General features: G+C 46.0%; 1 protein-coding gene across 2 annotated transcripts in view; it reads left to right on the plus strand.

The window, feature by feature from the left end:
• The window catches only part of RPN2 (ribophorin II), a 52929-nt gene extending 38740 nt beyond the window's left edge, over positions 1-14189 (plus strand). Inside the window, exons 11-18 of one of the 2 annotated variants that reach the window (XM_082669492.1) lie at positions 268-382; positions 2697-2891; positions 4150-4236; positions 5749-5844; positions 7641-7716; positions 9278-9407; positions 10927-10974; positions 13877-14189. In XM_082669492.1, the coding sequence (XP_082525618.1) occupies positions 268-382; positions 2697-2891; positions 4150-4236; positions 5749-5844; positions 7641-7716; positions 9278-9407; positions 10927-10974; positions 13877-13889 (760 nt within the window). In that variant the 3' untranslated portion in view covers positions 13890-14189. The remainder of the gene's footprint in view (positions 1-267; positions 383-2696; positions 2892-4149; positions 4237-5748; positions 5845-7640; positions 7717-9277; positions 9408-10926; positions 10975-13876) is intronic. The other variant, XM_082669493.1, reaches the window with a different exon arrangement.
• Positions 14190-16373: the final 2184 nt, after the last annotated feature.

Here is a 16373-nt window from a genome sequence, read left to right on the forward strand (position 1 = left end):
CCTTGAAGTGAAAGCCTGGAGCATCTGCGCATAGCATTTTCCCCAGACCCTGATGAAAGTTTATTCTGTGCTTTTCTCAGTTCTGGCTTTATCAATCCAATTTGCCCTTAGGCCACAGACAATTCTCCACTCTGTCCACAACAGAAAAGTGTTACAAGTGGGAGAGGGAGGATTAGGCAGTGAAGTGAAGTTTGTATTCTTCTCTCTTGTCTCAGAGATCTGCAGATCCTCCTCTCTGAAAACTTACCTTATAAATGTCTCTTTCAGGGTGACCTACCCAGCCAAAGCCAAGGGCACATTCATCGCAGACAGCCACCAGAACTTTGCTTTATTCTTCCAGCTGGTAGATGTGAACACTGGTGCTGAACTCACCCCTCACCAGGTCAGGAAAGAGCGCAGACGGTTCTCTTGGCCTGAAACATTGATGTACACGATAGTTGTTGCCGTGGTATATAACACTGAGTCGAGAAAATTCCGAATTCCTGCTTTCAGATCTTCACTCTGAACCCTGACAATCCATCGGGTTCTCCCACATGACACTCTGCCCCTCTTATACTGGTTGTAACCCTGAACCTGGAATGCACTCTTCTTTTAAAGAGATTAGCTGGCATAGAAAAGATATATTTAAGGAAGATTAGCACTTAATTGAGGCTTTTTTCTTTCTGACTAAAAAACATATATTAAAATAATTTTGAAAAAAGGAAAACCTAGGAAGTGAGCCCAAAGTATGCTTTTGTTCTGGCCAAAGCAGATTTTGTAGGAATCTGAAAACTAGCACTTTTTAACTCGTGCCTCCCTCGTGTTATGAAACCAATAGGCTTCATTTCTGTTTTCCATATATAACATAATGATAATTATTATTTAAAAGATTTTCAAACTGTATCTTTTCCCCAGAGAGTCTGATATGGCCCTTGTCCTCTCAGACACCTCCTTTCCTGCCTCTGTCATCCCACTTGATTGAGAATAACTGCTCTGAGCCCTGCCCCATCCACGGTTGTATTGTAAAGGGAAGTTCAGAGAAGTACTTTGAATGTGGAAAGATAGGAAAGAACGTGGGACCTAGTGGCCTTGGTTTAGGTGCTTTGTAGCAGTACTTCAGCAAGAGCTAGCGGACTTGTGTCCATGCTGAGGGGCAGCTTCAAAACAGACCATGGAGGGGAGTGGACTCAACTTGGAAACCTTTTTGCTTTCTGTTTCTTGTAGCTGCAGCTACTGTGCTTGTGCCCAGGCCCAGAGTGGCTGCCGCCAGCACCGCCGTCCCGGCCCTTCTCTGCTTCTCCTCCCTCTACACCCAAGCTCCAGAGAGCTCGGTCAGGCCACTTAGCCACGACTAACTTTTCAGCCCCTTAGCACTTCCCACCTCCTTCTCAGAATGACATCTGCCAGTGAAACAGCACAAGGGAAGACAGAATATGAAGAGAAGTAATTACAAGACAAAATTGGTGGGATTAGGGTTAGGGCAGGAAGAGTTAGTGAGGAAGTATAACTTTAACTGAATACTCCTCATCTCATCCAAGATTCTGTTTTGGAAACCCTGGCTTACAGACCTCCTAGGTAGAGATGACATTTTGTAGATGAGCCTGGCTGCTGCCTGTGCTTGGCTGTGACAGGAGGAATATCAGGCATCCAGGCTTCTAAATCCCATTCTTGGCCAAGACTGCTGGAGTCAGGAGGCTTCACAGCTCTGGGCCTCTTTCCCTAAATACTTTGATGGTGGTTCTTCGTTGCCCAGGTGTAAAGTAACAAATGAGATTTGTGTTTTTTCTGTGGATCCAGCACTAGCTCTGTGACCATGGCAACTCATTTAAACTCCGTGCCTCATGATCTGTGAAATGGAACCGATCTACCTGCTTTGTTGAATTCTTTATTTTGAAACACTTGAAAGAAAAGCTGAGTGGATATTAAGTTTTGCTGCAGTTCTAATTTGCAGAAACCTTAGTTTCTTAGGCCATTGGGGGGATAAGGTGATTAGACTCATACCATCATTGATAAATGTTTGTTGACTAGCTAGTATATAGTGGGTCCTACGCTAAATGCTTTGCCTACATTATTGTGACTCTTGACATAGATATACCACATGTAGAAGTTAATCTTTCTATCTTAAAGATGCAGAAATCAAGGCTCAAGGAGGTTAAGTAACCTGCTCAGCCAATTAGTAGTGTAACCAAATCTGTTTGTCTTCAAGCTAGGCTCTCTCTGACACTGGGCTGCTTTGCTCGATTAGAACTCTGCCTTGCTATCAATCCCCAAGCCTTCTCTCCTAAATCTTTAGCTGGAGGCACTAGGAAATTGAAAATGAGCTTCTTAAAGTTCCACCTCATTTCCCTTCTTTTCACCCTCTGGTGAAGAAGTTAATTGGGCAGCAAAGTGGCCAAAAGGCTGGCAGAAAGAAGAAATTACAGCAACAGCAAAGGGCTTAAATCATCCACAAACTGGGCATTCGGCCTACAAGTCGTTGAGAATTGGCTGGACCCCTAAGTTAAATTTCTTATACTAGCAAAAAGTGATCTCTGATCTCTGAGCTAGTAAGCAGGGTGGGACGGCCACTCCTCCTGCTTTCTCGGGCAGGCCTGGCAGATCCCAGAGCTCCCACTGTGATGAAAGAACTGACAGCCTGCTGCCTTGTTGATTTGATGTTGGGCCCGGAGGGAGTTTTGAAATTATCAGATGAAGGGTTGCGTTATTGTTCTATCCAGACATTTGTCCGACTCCATAACCAGAAGACTGGCCAGGAGGTGGTATTTGTTGCGGAGCCGGACAGTAAGAACGTGTACAAGTTTGAACTGGATACCTCTGAGAGAAAGCTCGAATTTGACTCTGCGTCCGGCACCTACACTCTCTACTTGATCATTGGAGATGCTACTTTGAAGAACCCAATCCTGTGGAATGTGGTATGTGCCTCCATGTATCTTGACCCAGGCAAGAGTGGCTGTGCTGCAGTCAGACACAGACAGCTCCTCTCCAGGGCATGGGCTCCCTACCCTGGCCTCGCCCTGCCACCCAGGGCGCACGCATTGTGAGGTGAGGGGCTGTGTGCTGTCCCCATTAGTAGTCTTAGGGGCATGCACATGGCCTGGCACGTCTCAGGGGTTTAATAAATAGTGATTGAGGGAATGATTGATGCATAGATTTGCCCTCATGGGTTCTAGCAAATTTCTATAAAAGTTGTAGTAGAAGAAGGTTTTCATAATACAGCAAAGCACTATGGGGGGGGTACATAGATATGAGGTAAAGGCTTTGAGATATGGCTTGGCCTCACAGTGTGGGCCAGGGAGGGGCCTAAGATTTGAAATCCAATTCCAATTCAGGATGGTGTGGGACAGTGAATTGTGGGATATGCAAAATGCTAATTAACTAATAACCAACAACTACAAGGTGTATTAATAGTTTACATAGTGTGTTTCACTTACATAACTCACTTTTGACTGGTGTGTTAAGAGAAAGCTTGAAAGACATGGCATTTGAACTAGGGAAGAATTGCAGGGGTTTATCAGAATAGTATCTGGGGGACTATAGATTGATTGCTGGGGGAACAGCCTCCAGAAAAGCTTGAGGTGCTTTCAGTGAGATATGAGTTGGGTCCATTTTGCTGGAGCACCTGAATCTGGTCCAGAGCAGTAGGCGGTGAGGTTGGAAAGGTAGCAGAGGCCAAACTGCAGGCCTTGAGTGGTTGGCTCCCTTTGCAAGACAAAGGGGCAGCTGCATTTTCTTATGTTGTATTCAAAGCTCCTTTTCTTCTCTTGGACTTTGGGCTGCTTTTTGTATGAGAGCACATTTTCATTTCTTTTTTTTGGGGGGGGGGGGCGTCTGAGACTAAATTACACTTCCTAGGGACATGGAGCAGTTTCTGATTGCAACTGTAACAGCCTGAGTACCAGCTGGGATTTTTGTATTAGGCAGCTCTGTGGGGCTCACCAGACCAGTAGAAAATTGGAACTCTTGGTCTAAAAAGGATTTTCAACAAATACTTATTTTGTTCTTGAAATTTTTACTGCCTCAGTTTGTCGGCTAATGGATCAGAAGTGATTGGACTGCTTGGAGCTTTTTTCAGTTATGGTCCTGGATGTGAGTTAGGAGATACTGTCCTGCTGATGAGTTTCGCCTCCTTCTCTGCCCCTGTGCCTTTAATGGCTGCATTTATTTTTTTAGGCTGATGTGGTCATCAGGTTCCCTGAAGAAGATGCTCCGTCGACTGTCCTGTCCAAGAACCTTTTCACCCCCAAACAGGAAATTCAGGTAGATCCCAAAAGAGTTCTTCACTAAACATTGACGAGAAATGTGAAGTGGACACAGTGAGAGAGGGCAGCAGACCCTGGGCACTGGCTCTGGCCCCTCCTTTAACCTGTTTATATGATGTTTTATAGTTTGGTCTTTGCCATCTTGTGGATCAGTCAGGGCAAATATCAGCCCCATCCTAGTGCTTAAAAAACAGGCTCAAGCTGCCCACTGACCAGCTCCCAGAAAACAGATAGTTGGAGACAAAATCAGAACCTGAATCTGTTTTTCCTAAACATGCAGGAGGTTTAGCCCTCAGATCACTGCTTGATACTACAGCACACATGGATTTGGCTTTGTTCCTCTCTGCTCCTGCATAGACCAGGGGCCCACAGGTGGACAACTCAACTGGAGAACAGGGCTTTTCTCCCCTAGGCTAGCCCTTCCTCTCTCCTGGAACTCACTTTCTTTGCATACAAATATTAGCAGTCCCTGCCCAGCCCAGCCCATAGGACTGTTGTGAGGATCAAAATAGTTCACAGATAAGAAAAGAAAAGCTTTGAAAAGTTTCTGAAGCAGTTCACAAAATAAACAATAATTATTAAACAGTTTGAGCACTGGTTAAAGAAACTGAGGTAGAGCCACTTGGTGGACTGTTTGCAATTGTGAGAAATGATCATACTGCAGTAACAGGGAAATCCCCATTTGAATTAATGTTGAAGTGTTCCAAGCAGACCACTTACTCTTATTTCACTGTTAGAAAAAGGACAAGGGCCCAAAAGCTAGAGTAGTAGGATTTCTTTTTTAAAATCCTCCTGATGTTGCTATAGCATCGTTTAAGAATGTCAAATGCAGTTAAATAGTGGAAGGTACAAGCATGATGACAGAGGGTGCTGACTGATTTATAGGGTTGGAGTAGGCAGCAGTGACTGCCACAGGCAATGTTAGAAGTCCCTTCGTGACAGTGGCAGCAAAGAGGAGCTGAGGTTAAAAAGTTGGGAACAGGAGTCTCAGGTGGAGGAGCTGCCTTGTTATGGAGCTGGGTTGGCTGGACACTGGCAAGCAAGAAAATTTTAAATTATTATACGCCAGTTAGCTAATTTAAGTTGGTTAGCAAAATATGATAGTGCTATCCTAGGAACCCAGAAGCATTATGAAATCCAGAGTCCTGCCTTGGGTGTGTCACCCCAGCCATCCAGATACCCGGGCACCATCTTCGATACTAGGCAAATGCTGCTTGATAGGTTGCATTCTCCAACCTCTAAATGGCAATATGTCTTGGAGGGAAAAAGAGGGTTGGTCAGGAGTAGTGAACTGGTGTAGTGTCTTTGGAAGCAGGCCTCTGGAAGCAGAAGCCCCTGTTGAGAAGAGGCGAAAGGCTAAGTGGCCACTCACGGCCAGGAAGTTTCACCCTCTGGGAGGCATTTCCTCTTCTTGACTGTCATTGGCGTTTGGTTCCTAGTACATATACATGGCAGCCCCCGCTGGGAAGAGCACGTTTTAAAATATTCCTGGCCTGTCTTCTTTTGGCAGCACCTGTTCCGCGAGCCGGAGAAGAGGCCCCCCACGGTGGTGTCCAATACATTCACCGCCCTGATCCTCTCGCCCTTGCTCCTGCTCTTTGCTCTGGTGAGTAGCTGTAATTAGCATGGGCAGCGTGTGTCTGGCGCCAGACTCAGCAGATGTAGCTGTTCCAAAGGAGGCTTTGTGCTCTGGCCTCAGCACAGCTCCAGAGGGGTCCAGCAGCTGTGACCCAAACCGATGGTCAAAAAATTTTAGAATAACTAAAATTCCCCATTATGGGGGAGCAGCCAGAAAAACTGATCCATTATCAAGGGGCGTGAGAAAGTACCCAGTAGCCGTTAAAAATGGTAAAAGTGTATAGACGGGGATGCTCTGTAGGAACGTTCAGATGAGGTCAAGTGTGAAAAAAGCAAGACCGGATGCTAATAGCTATAGAGAAAGTGAGTACAGAGGCTGTGCATTTCAGCACTGTTTGGAGCATAAAACCATAAACAACCTAAAGTCCTCATAAAAGCAAGTGTTAAATAAATTATGTACATCCATACAATGGAATAATATGCAGCTCATTAAAAGAATGGATAGGGCTTCCCTGGTGGCGCAGTGGTTGAGAGTCCGCCTGCCGATGCAGGGGACACGGGTTTGTGCCCCGGTCCGGGAAGATCCCACATGCCGCGGAGCAGCTGGGCCCGTGAGCCATGGCCACTGGGCCTGCGCATCCGGAGCCTGTGCTCCACAACGGGAGAGGCCACGACAGTGAGAGGCCCGCGTACCGCAAAAAAAAAAAAAAAGAATGGATAGATTTATGTACTTGTCAACTGATATGACGAGGTTGCCAAATGTTCTATTGAGTGAAGAAGGCAAGGGGTAGGATAGTATGTTTAGTACAGTGCTCTTTGTTTAAAAACCTTAAAAAGGCATCATCTATTAGTGTTGGTCGCCTCTAAGGAGGGGGCCTTTTAGGGAGTATAGAAGAAGGACATTTTTACCTCTTATACTTTAATGTACAGTTTGAATTTTTTTTTTTTTTTTTTTTTTTGCGGTACGTGGGCCTCTCACTGTTGTGGCCTCTCCCATTGCGGAGCACAGGCTCCGGACGCACAGGCTCAGTGGCCATGGCTCACGGGCCCAGCCGCTCCGCGGCACGTGGGATCCTCCCGGACCGGGGCACGAACCCGCGTCCCCTGCATCGGCAGGCGAACTCTCAACCACTGCGCCACCAGGGAAGCCCTCCCTTGTCTCTTTTTAAAAAATTATAAACATAGATGTAAATCCTCAAAGTTCAGAGAATTTTGAGAACTGTATGGAAAACTCATTGGATCTTATTTTTGGAAAGTTGCTTGTGTTCATAATTCATTCATTGATTTTAATAAAAGAATTATTGGTCAATCTAAATCTGGAAGGCATGCCACAAGCTTTCAGAAACCAGACCTAGGATATGGGCACCTGTTCTTTTGAGTGATCAGAATTTCAAAAAGCATGGAACCCACAGCAAGAGCGTGTGCATCCTCCCAACTGCTGGTGGGTTTATCTCACCAATACTTAGAGAAATTAGCAGGGGTGCCAGTTACTTCATCACAAATACAGGTTCTGACCTTTCCGCCTCATGGTTTCACCTGTTTTAAAATAGAAAAGTTTGCTGTCATTAAAAATGATGTTCAGGTTTGAGTTACCCAAGCGCATTTGAGAGCAGGTGTTGGAATGCCTTTCTAAAGAAAAAAGAGAACAGTTTTTTCTGAGGACTTATAATAGGGTGGTCGTCACTTGGAAAAATTCCCTGTTCTTCAGGTACGCATGAACTTTTAAGCCCTTAGGGCTGTTTATTGGATTAGCATTGGCATGGCATGTGTTGCCTCCCTTTCAAGTTCTAATGTCTTTTTAATTTATTTCTCCCCATCGTTCAGTGGATCCGGATTGGTGCCAATGTCTCCAACTTCACTTTTGCTCCTAGCACGATTATCTTTCACCTGGGACATGCTGGTAAGCGCCCCAGGCTGCTAATTCCATTTAACCTCCTTTGACATTTTGCCTGCCCACGCAAAAGCCCTGTTAAGTAGACCCACAGCCTATTAACTATAATGACTTAATAGCATAACATTTCCCTCTTCCTCGTGGCCTTTTACGACAGTTAATATGATGATAAACCTGTTTGGCCCATCAACTTAGAACAGCTGTCATTATATTGGGTTTCATTGTACTAGGCTGCCGTTGGCAGGCCGTTTTACCTTCATTTAATAGCTCTGTTCATTTCCAGAGATTACTCACTTATTGTATCTTTACATTGAGCCATCTTCCTGAGTGAACAGCATTAATGCAGTTTCCAACGGTTATCTTCCCCCAACGTATTGATCTTCACATTTGCTAGCGGCTGTGTCTGGACTGTAGTAGAAAACAGTCCCTTCCACAGTCAGACATGCTGTCCTGCATTGTTCTCTTGAAAACTTAAGACCTAACTGTTACAAGACAGTAAATTCACAAATCAGTTAGGCGTTTCAGAAACTTTCGATACTATTGAATTGGTGACCCTTGCATTTCACTGAGACATTAATATTGTTTTCTGATTTCTTTGACTCTTTCAGGAGTCACCCTCTTTGTGTCCATAGTGTGCTGATTCTGTAGGGGTCCACAGACGAATCCCTTGAAACTCTAGGCAAATTTGTATCTCTGTTTTCCTGGGGAAAGAGAGAGCCTGTAACTTTGATCAAAAGTCTGACAGTGGTCCATGACCTCAGAAAGGGCTAAGAACCCCTGCTGTAGTTCATCTGTCATCCTTTTGGGCAGAATTGACAGGAAGACCTTTCTCTCCAGCCCAGTTAACTGAATTTGAGTGATGGCCCTCCCAGGTCAGGCTGAGAACAAAACCTGAATATAAATTTGTTTAGAGCCATGACTTTTTTTGCCAGAGTGCTTTTTGTGTACATTCCCTCATTTGATTCTCATCACAACCCTGATGGGGGTGACCAGGGTAGGAATTATGCTCCTTGTTTGATGGGTGAGAGAATTTAGACTCAGAGAAATTAAGTGGCTGTGAAGGGCAGAGCCTGAGCCAGAACCCAGGGTCCTCAGTGCCCAGACCTGAGCCCTATTGACTAAACCTTCCTCCTCTGTCCTCCTTGCTTCCTTCCTAGTCACAGTGGCAAATTAGCCCTAAAAATTTTTTTAATGAAAAGAAAAATGATTCATTTCTTTAATCCTATGGGCTTTCATCCAGAATTTAAAAAATCAACTGAATCCCAAATATAACATGACATAACTTAAAAAACAAACAACAACAAAACCTGCGTTAAAGAACAAAGATGCAAGCTGGAATATGGAACCAAGTTGCTGAGATCTGGTTTTTACCTGTGGATTTCTTGGTAACCAGGGCTGAGAAGCAAGTATATTGAGCTGTTTATTTTCTGGCATCAGATAAAGGGAATAAAACATGCTGTCTATAAATACAGACCTCTTAGGATCTGCAGTTACTGGCTTCTGACTGTCCTCTGCCCAGGGCAATGTCACTGTTTGACTTAATTGGCTATCATGACGCCTGTTCTCGTAGCTATGCTGGGGCTCATGTATGTCTACTGGACGCAACTCAACATGTTCCAGACCCTGAAGTACCTGGCCATCTTGGGCAGTGTGACGTTTCTGGCTGGCAATCGCATGCTGGCCCAGCAGGCAATCAAGAGGTAAGGTTGGGGGCGGGCCAGGGACCCAGAGTGGGATTAGAAATACTGTTGTCAGCTCTGTCCACCCAGCTCTTTGAACAGCGGTATGTGGCAAAATGATTCATGTCCTTAGGGGCCAGTGTGACACCTTAATCCAGCCTGATACAGAAGCCTTTCAAATCAGAAAAGAGCCTTGGTGATAAGTTTTAAATACGTTAAAACCACAACAGTTTATGCCCCGGCACATTGACACAAGAGAAGAAAATAATTGCTTTATGAAGATTAAAATGGGTTAGGACAGGTGGCAGAAGGTTGTTGTTAGTGTGCTGGCTGTATAACAGTTTTCTCCTCTGCTGCCGCAGAAAACCCTTTTCTGCCCTCCTCCCGCACCCCCAAGGAGGACTCTTCTGTAACCACCACAGCCTCCCGGAGCTCTTCCTCCTAAGTATGAGGTCCATGATCTTCCCCCCAGAAACCACGTCGGGCTTTACAGAGGCCCCCAGCAGGGAGCACTGCTCAGTGGCCCGCATCACGTCCCCAAGAACCAGACAAACTTAGGTTCACACAAATGGTCAGGTCCCCCCGCAATGGCAGCTTGCTGGCAGCTTGACTTTAGAACCTGGCTTAGAAGCAAATTTAAATGTCACGTAGGTATTTCTCATTGATTTAACTTTATTAGAACTTGGGTGATTTCAGCCACATAAAGGTCAATAAGAAAAGGTCAGAATTGCTTTCACCTTTGGAAGTTCACAATTTCAGACGTGCCCTACTTTCTCCTCTCCAGGACTTTTGGTGGAAGAATGTAACACAATAGTGTTAGCCCCCCCCGTGCGGCTGCCAGTTAAGTTGGTCAGATCAGAGAGAGACTTGCTCAGAGACTGTTATGGGCGGGAGAGTCCCACGTCTCCTCCCTGCCTGAGACTCCATAGAGCTCTCTGAGTGCCTCACCGTGGATACCGGCCCCAGCATGCTCCCTGCCCCGCCTGTGGCCGTCCAGATTCCGCTAGAGCTTCCCTTAGCACCAGCAGTGGCCACTGGCTCACTTCTCTGCCCCTCCAGCAGCCTGAACTTGGTGGCTCTGCACTGCATCTGAGAAAGAGCCAGGACTCAGCTGTTTTCTCTGAGCAGAGCCCTGTTCCCTCAGAGCAGCCCGTCCAGGCCCCAGGGAGCCAAAAGGCTGTCCTCTGCTGAGTTCACTCTTTTCTGGAAGTTGCCCACACAAGATGAACAAGATTAAGGAGAGACGGGAGTGGAAACCGTTTGATATAGGTCCTGCTCAGCGGGAGTTCCTAGTCTGGAAGGCTAACATTGTGTACACTTTCTGGGGAGGAAGACCATGGTTCTCATCCCACCCTCCATTCTATATAGAAAGTCACAGCCCACTCTGTTGCTGTCTTCCTGAGTCCTAGAGCAAGCTCTGCCCCTGGGGAAAACGATGACTCTAACAGAAGCTCTGGTCGGGTGTTTGCCATTTCTTTCCTCAGCTTATTTCTCTTCTTACTGTCCTTTCTTGACTCTCAAACCCTCTTTCCTTTGGCAGGATCGCTGCAGAGCAGAGCAGTAGATTGGCAAAATATAGGACACTACGGTAAAGATGAAGGGCGACTCATCCCAGGAGCAGGGCCCCTTTCCATCTTGCCCACCTCATGCATGTCAGTTATTTATCTGATTTTCAGCACACTTGTTCCTCCCCATCCCTCCCTAAGCCGAAGCTGAATTCTGAGGCCATTTCCCCACTTCCTGGACCAAGCTGTAACTGGACCAGGGCAAAAGCCAAAGCCCCCTGAGTTAGCCCAGCTGATGGTAACTGCAGCAGAGCAGCTCTGACCTGGCTTCGACTGTAAGGCTCCATCCTCCCGTGTGTCCCACGGGGTACTTTATAGACACAGCCCCTCTCTGTGTTCAGAGGAGAACAGAGTTGAGGATAGACAGATTCAACCTTGGACTTCTTGAAAGGGGACACCCCTCCCCCATTCAGGACATCTAAATTCATTAAATGATGGTCCCATGGCAAATCCTGGCACACCTTGTCACTGTTCTAGGCCTTTTTGTAATATTAACCTCTGATTGGGCCAAACAGTGTGGTTTGGTGAGACGCTAAATTTTGAAGACTGATGGCCACATATCAAAGCCAGCATCATCAAAACCCAGGTTCCTAGAGCTCAGGATATATGGTTCAGGGCAGCTCCCTGTGTGACTAAAATGTCAAGTGAAATATCACCCGTTCTCCATTGTGTCAGTCCTAGGATGAGGATGGGAGTGGAGGAAGGTGAAGGGAGGGAAGGAGAAGAGAGTGTCTGATGCTTCACTGATCAGCTCCTTTAGACCAAGGATTGGCAGAAGTTTTCTAGAAAGAGCCAGATAGTACTTAGGCTTTGCAGGCCATACGGTCTCTGTTACAACTACTCAACTCTGCCACTATAATGTGAGAGCAGCCATAGACCACGTAAACAAACCCGCATGGCCATGTTCCAATGAAACTTTGTTTACAGAAGCAGGTGGTGGGCTGCATCTGGCCCGTGGGGCACAGTTTGTTGACCCCTGTACTAGACCAACAAAGAGGAGGGAGGTATTTGAGTTTTCAAGTCATGTTCCCGCTCGTCCTTTGCCATGGAAATGGCTTTCCCTGCCAAAGCAACAAAGCCGTCTAATTTTCACTCCTCTGAAAATAGGAGAAATCAACAAAAGCATAGAATGTAGAGCCTTTTTCACTGATGTGTGAACATAAGCTGGAACATCTAGTTCTCAACACAGGCTTGCTCAGAGACGACTTGCTCAGAAAGCGACTACATTTGTTTTGGTTTTGTTTTTTCAGGATTAATTCATATACAGTAAAATTCACCCTTGTTAGTGTACAATTCTGTGAATCTTGAAAGATGTAGTAGACACTACCTCAGCCAAGGTACAAACTTATTTCCACACTCCAGTGAGCTCCTATGTCTCTTTGTGGTCTGTCCCTTCTCCCCACCCGCCATTCCTTAGCCTTTATCCATTTGGTTTTGTCCTGAATTACAGTTGCTCTCGCTGAGATTTGTTTTCAGAACTAGTCCTTTCTGCTAAGTATTGAGCTCTTTAATTCTTTAAAACTAACTGGATTCGTTTTGTTTTTCTTGATTTTTAGATAGTCTGCCCCCCCGCTACCCCCAAACCATACTGCTTGAGAAAGAGGAAAGTCACTTGATCATTTGGACATTTGGGACTTCCTGAGGTTGGGACCTTGTCTTTTAGAGGAAAGTCCCTAGTAGCCAAGTGTTTTTGATCTGAGAACAGGTATTGATTTGATCAGGCGTAACAGAGGGCTAATTTCTTAGCTAAGATGGAGGCTTGTGGGTCACCACCCTTTCTGCTGTTCTTATTTCATAATTAACGCTGTCCTCTCTGCATGAACGTTTCGAAACACACATACTTTTTTTTTCTTTTTTGGCCGCCCCACGTGGCTTGTGGGATCTTAGTTCCCTGACCAGGGATCGAACCTGTGCCCCCTGCAGTGGAAGCTCGGAGTCCTAACTACTGGACCGCCAGGGAATTCCTGGAACACACACCTGGGAACCTCTGAACGCTGGCAGAGAATTAGGGGCACTCACTTTGGCCCTCAGGATGAGTTCCATGCCTGTGCATGCGTGCCCCTTGGAACTGTTGATTAATTGGTTTGGAGCCTGCCATTCTGCAAGACCGCCTTGTCATCACATCAGCCCTCACCACTGGGGACAGCTGCCTGCTGAGGACGGCCTGTGTGTGAGCACCTTGCTTCTGCTCACCAGAACCATCTGAATCACTTACTTGGTGCTGTCATCCTCTGGCTGCACAGTGTCTGTCCAGACAGTCACTTCCCTTCTTGTGTTTCCCCGTCACTTCCTGGAGTCTAGGGGGGGCAGCTGTGGAGAAAGAAGGAATAAAGAGAGTTAGTGTTTATCCCCTCAAACTTTTTCTGTGAGCCGAGTCCAGTTTCTGAGAATCATTCTTTCTTAAGTTTAGACATCGAGTCTGATCACTGACAAGAACATGACCACACGATAGGAATATGGTGCAGATTTCTGTACCGAAAGGTCAGAATGTCATCTTCCAAGCTACGTGAGGGCATGTGTTGTTTGGCAGACCTGGAGTCCGGGAAATTGAAGACGAGCGTTCTTCTATTCATCTAGTTGAAATGTACAGTGTCTTTTTGGCCTTGTACTGTGAGAGGTGTGCCTGGAATTACCTCATCTTGTGTTTTCACATACCACACTTACTTAGGTATCATCAGGTGTGTTTCATTGTTTATTTAAGATGTTGTCAGCTTCAGTTCGAGCTATCTGTCTTATATTCTTTTGTGAAATGAGATGGGGCATAAATAAATAGAATTAATAGATGAATGAAAAAAATAGATGAATGATTGTTCCCTTATAAATGGGATCTCCTAGTACCTTGGTCTCTCTGTTGTCACCAGTTAGGAGCTGCAACCCTGAATTGAAATATTCAATAATTTTGTGTTTGTCTCCATTTTCTTTCAGAACAGCACATTAGTTCCAGGAAAAAGAAGGAGATTCTGAAAGCTTAAGTGAATATCAAGAGAAGGAGTCAAGAATAATTCATAGTTTGAGAAGAGGAATGAAAAAAACCCTTTATTTAAAAAGAAAAAAGTCAAAATCGTTTTGCTTGTTTTTCTATTTCCCCAACACAGAGCAGGTACCTGTGAGCCCAGATACTCTGTTTCTGTGGCATGGTGCCCTAGCAAGATGCTGTGAATATTCTAACTTACCCACATGTTGCATTGAAAAGTTGAAATCTGTAATTAATCTGTTACGGAATAAAGAGAATAATAGGAATGAAGACCTGAGAGTTTCTTCCGGTACTTTGGGGCTGATTGGATTCCCAGGGCACATAACATGAGGCCTTCGTTGGGAAGTATGCTTGACACAGTGGCCGGGGTGTTTCTCCAGGACGTTTTACGTTGGTCCTTCTCACCTCTTTCTTTCTTTCTTTTTTTTTTTTTTTTTTGCCGCATAGCATAGCATGTGGGAGCTTAGTTCCCCGACCAGGGATCGGACTCATGCCCCCTGTCACCTCTTTCTTAGCAGAGCTGAGGATTACCTGGAAAAGCCAGCATCCTTTCTTCCTCTCCAGCACTGGGTACCAACTATGTCCTGTCGATATCTGAAGACCCCCCTGCTTTTGCCTTGAAAGTTTGGTCTTGGTGTGCAGTGGGGAAGGGAAGGGATTATCTTAAAAGAAGGCTGAGCCCATGAGCTATCTTAGGTTCTTAGAGGGACACATGCATCTCAAGAATGCCCCTTTGGAAGTTGTGCCCGGGATGACCATTACGTGGAGGTTATACGATATCACTTAGAGAAGTAATATTGAGCAGTGTGTTTATGTGTGCAGACTTCAGTGTTGGGCAAGCCTACTGTTACCACTTACACGCTGAAGGACTTTGGGCAAGTGGCTTAATGTCTCTAAGCCTCCTTTTTTTTCTTCCGTAGAAGATAATACTGTGCCTCCTCATATGGCTGAAAGAGTTTCATGAATCTGAAGTGCTTGGCTCAGTGCTTGGCATCTGTCCTAATTGGCCCATAGTTATGTACTTTGGCTCATTGCCTCTACTTCTATTAATTGAAACATAATAGTAGATAACTTTTGAAATGCAGGTCATCCTAGGAGTATTTATTGAGTTTGGGGGGTAGAAATTATTTTAATCAGATTGCTTTCCAGCGTAGCTGGACTTGCCCCTTCAAAATGGGGATTTTAACTGGGGAAAGAGGAAAGGAGATTCTGGAACTTTGGCTGGTTCTGAATGGGACTCCGCAGGGGAGCGGTTGATACGGGCAATAACAGGGGTGCCTCTAAGATAGGAAGGAGACCTCACCTTTCCCAGAGGTTGCAAACCGGTGGCCCATGTTTTATTTGATCCATAGTGTTCTTTGGTTTTTTTTAATTGAGTTAGTTGCTAACATTTACAAATTGAGAAAATTCATATAAAAATCCAATTTGGGGACTTCCCTGGTGGCACAGTGGTTAAGAATCCGCCTGCCAGTGCAGGGGACACGGGTTTGAGCCCTGGTCCGGGAGGATCCCACATGCCACGGAGCAGCTAAGCCCGCGAGCCACAACTACTGAGCCCGCAGGCCACAACCACTGAAGCCCGCACACCTAGAGCCCATGCTCCTCAACAAGAGAAGCCACCGCAATGAGTAGCCCACGCACTGCAGCAAAGATTAGCCCCCGCTCGTCGCAACTAGAGAAAGCCTGTGTGCAGCCACGAAGACCCAGTGCAGCCAAAGATAAATAAATTTATAAAAATAAGTAAAATAAATAAATTTATTTAAAAAAAATCCAATTGGGGGTTTGGGATTCTCTGGAAAAAGAAAATCAGAGCCGGCAACATTGGGCCTGATTCCTGTATGACAACAATCAGCTGAAGCTGAATAGCATCTGCTGCCTTTGGTTTGGGCCTGCACTCTCCAGTCTGCCACAGTCCTGCCCCCACGGGTTCTGCCTACTCTGGCATCGGTCCTCCCACCAACTTCTCGCGATTGGTACCTGCCTGGCTCCTGTAGACGTATGACTGAAAGCCTTGCTTTTAAATTTTAGCTTCTTATCCCGCCCTGATGGGAAAAGGTGATGTTGGTCTCCAACTGCTGTTGGGTGGCTCCTAGTGTCCCTGCTTATGGGTGCTGGGACCTCAGCAGCTCAGAGTAGTGGGGAACGGAGGAGAACAGGAGACCCACCCACCTGGTACTGTCGCACCTGTAACCAGACCTGTATAGTTCTGGAAAACAGACTGGTTGAGGCCTGCTGGACAGAGGTGTAGAGAAGGGACAGTAGGGCCTGAGCATAGAAGTGCAGTGGCTGGAGGGCAGGAGATCAGGAAACAGCTTCCTAGAGAAGGGGCTGGCAGGGCTCGGGGCGCCATGGCCGGTTCAGGGCTGGCCTGCAGACGTAGAGGAGCTGGAGAATAAAGCACAGCAGACATTTGCTACATGCCAGGCTCTGTCCTTGGTCCAGCTGTGG

Source organism: Grampus griseus, assembly GCF_964374135.1.
Source record: "Grampus griseus genome assembly, chromosome: 14".
NCBI classification, from domain to species: Eukaryota; Metazoa; Chordata; class Mammalia; order Artiodactyla; family Delphinidae; genus Grampus; species Grampus griseus.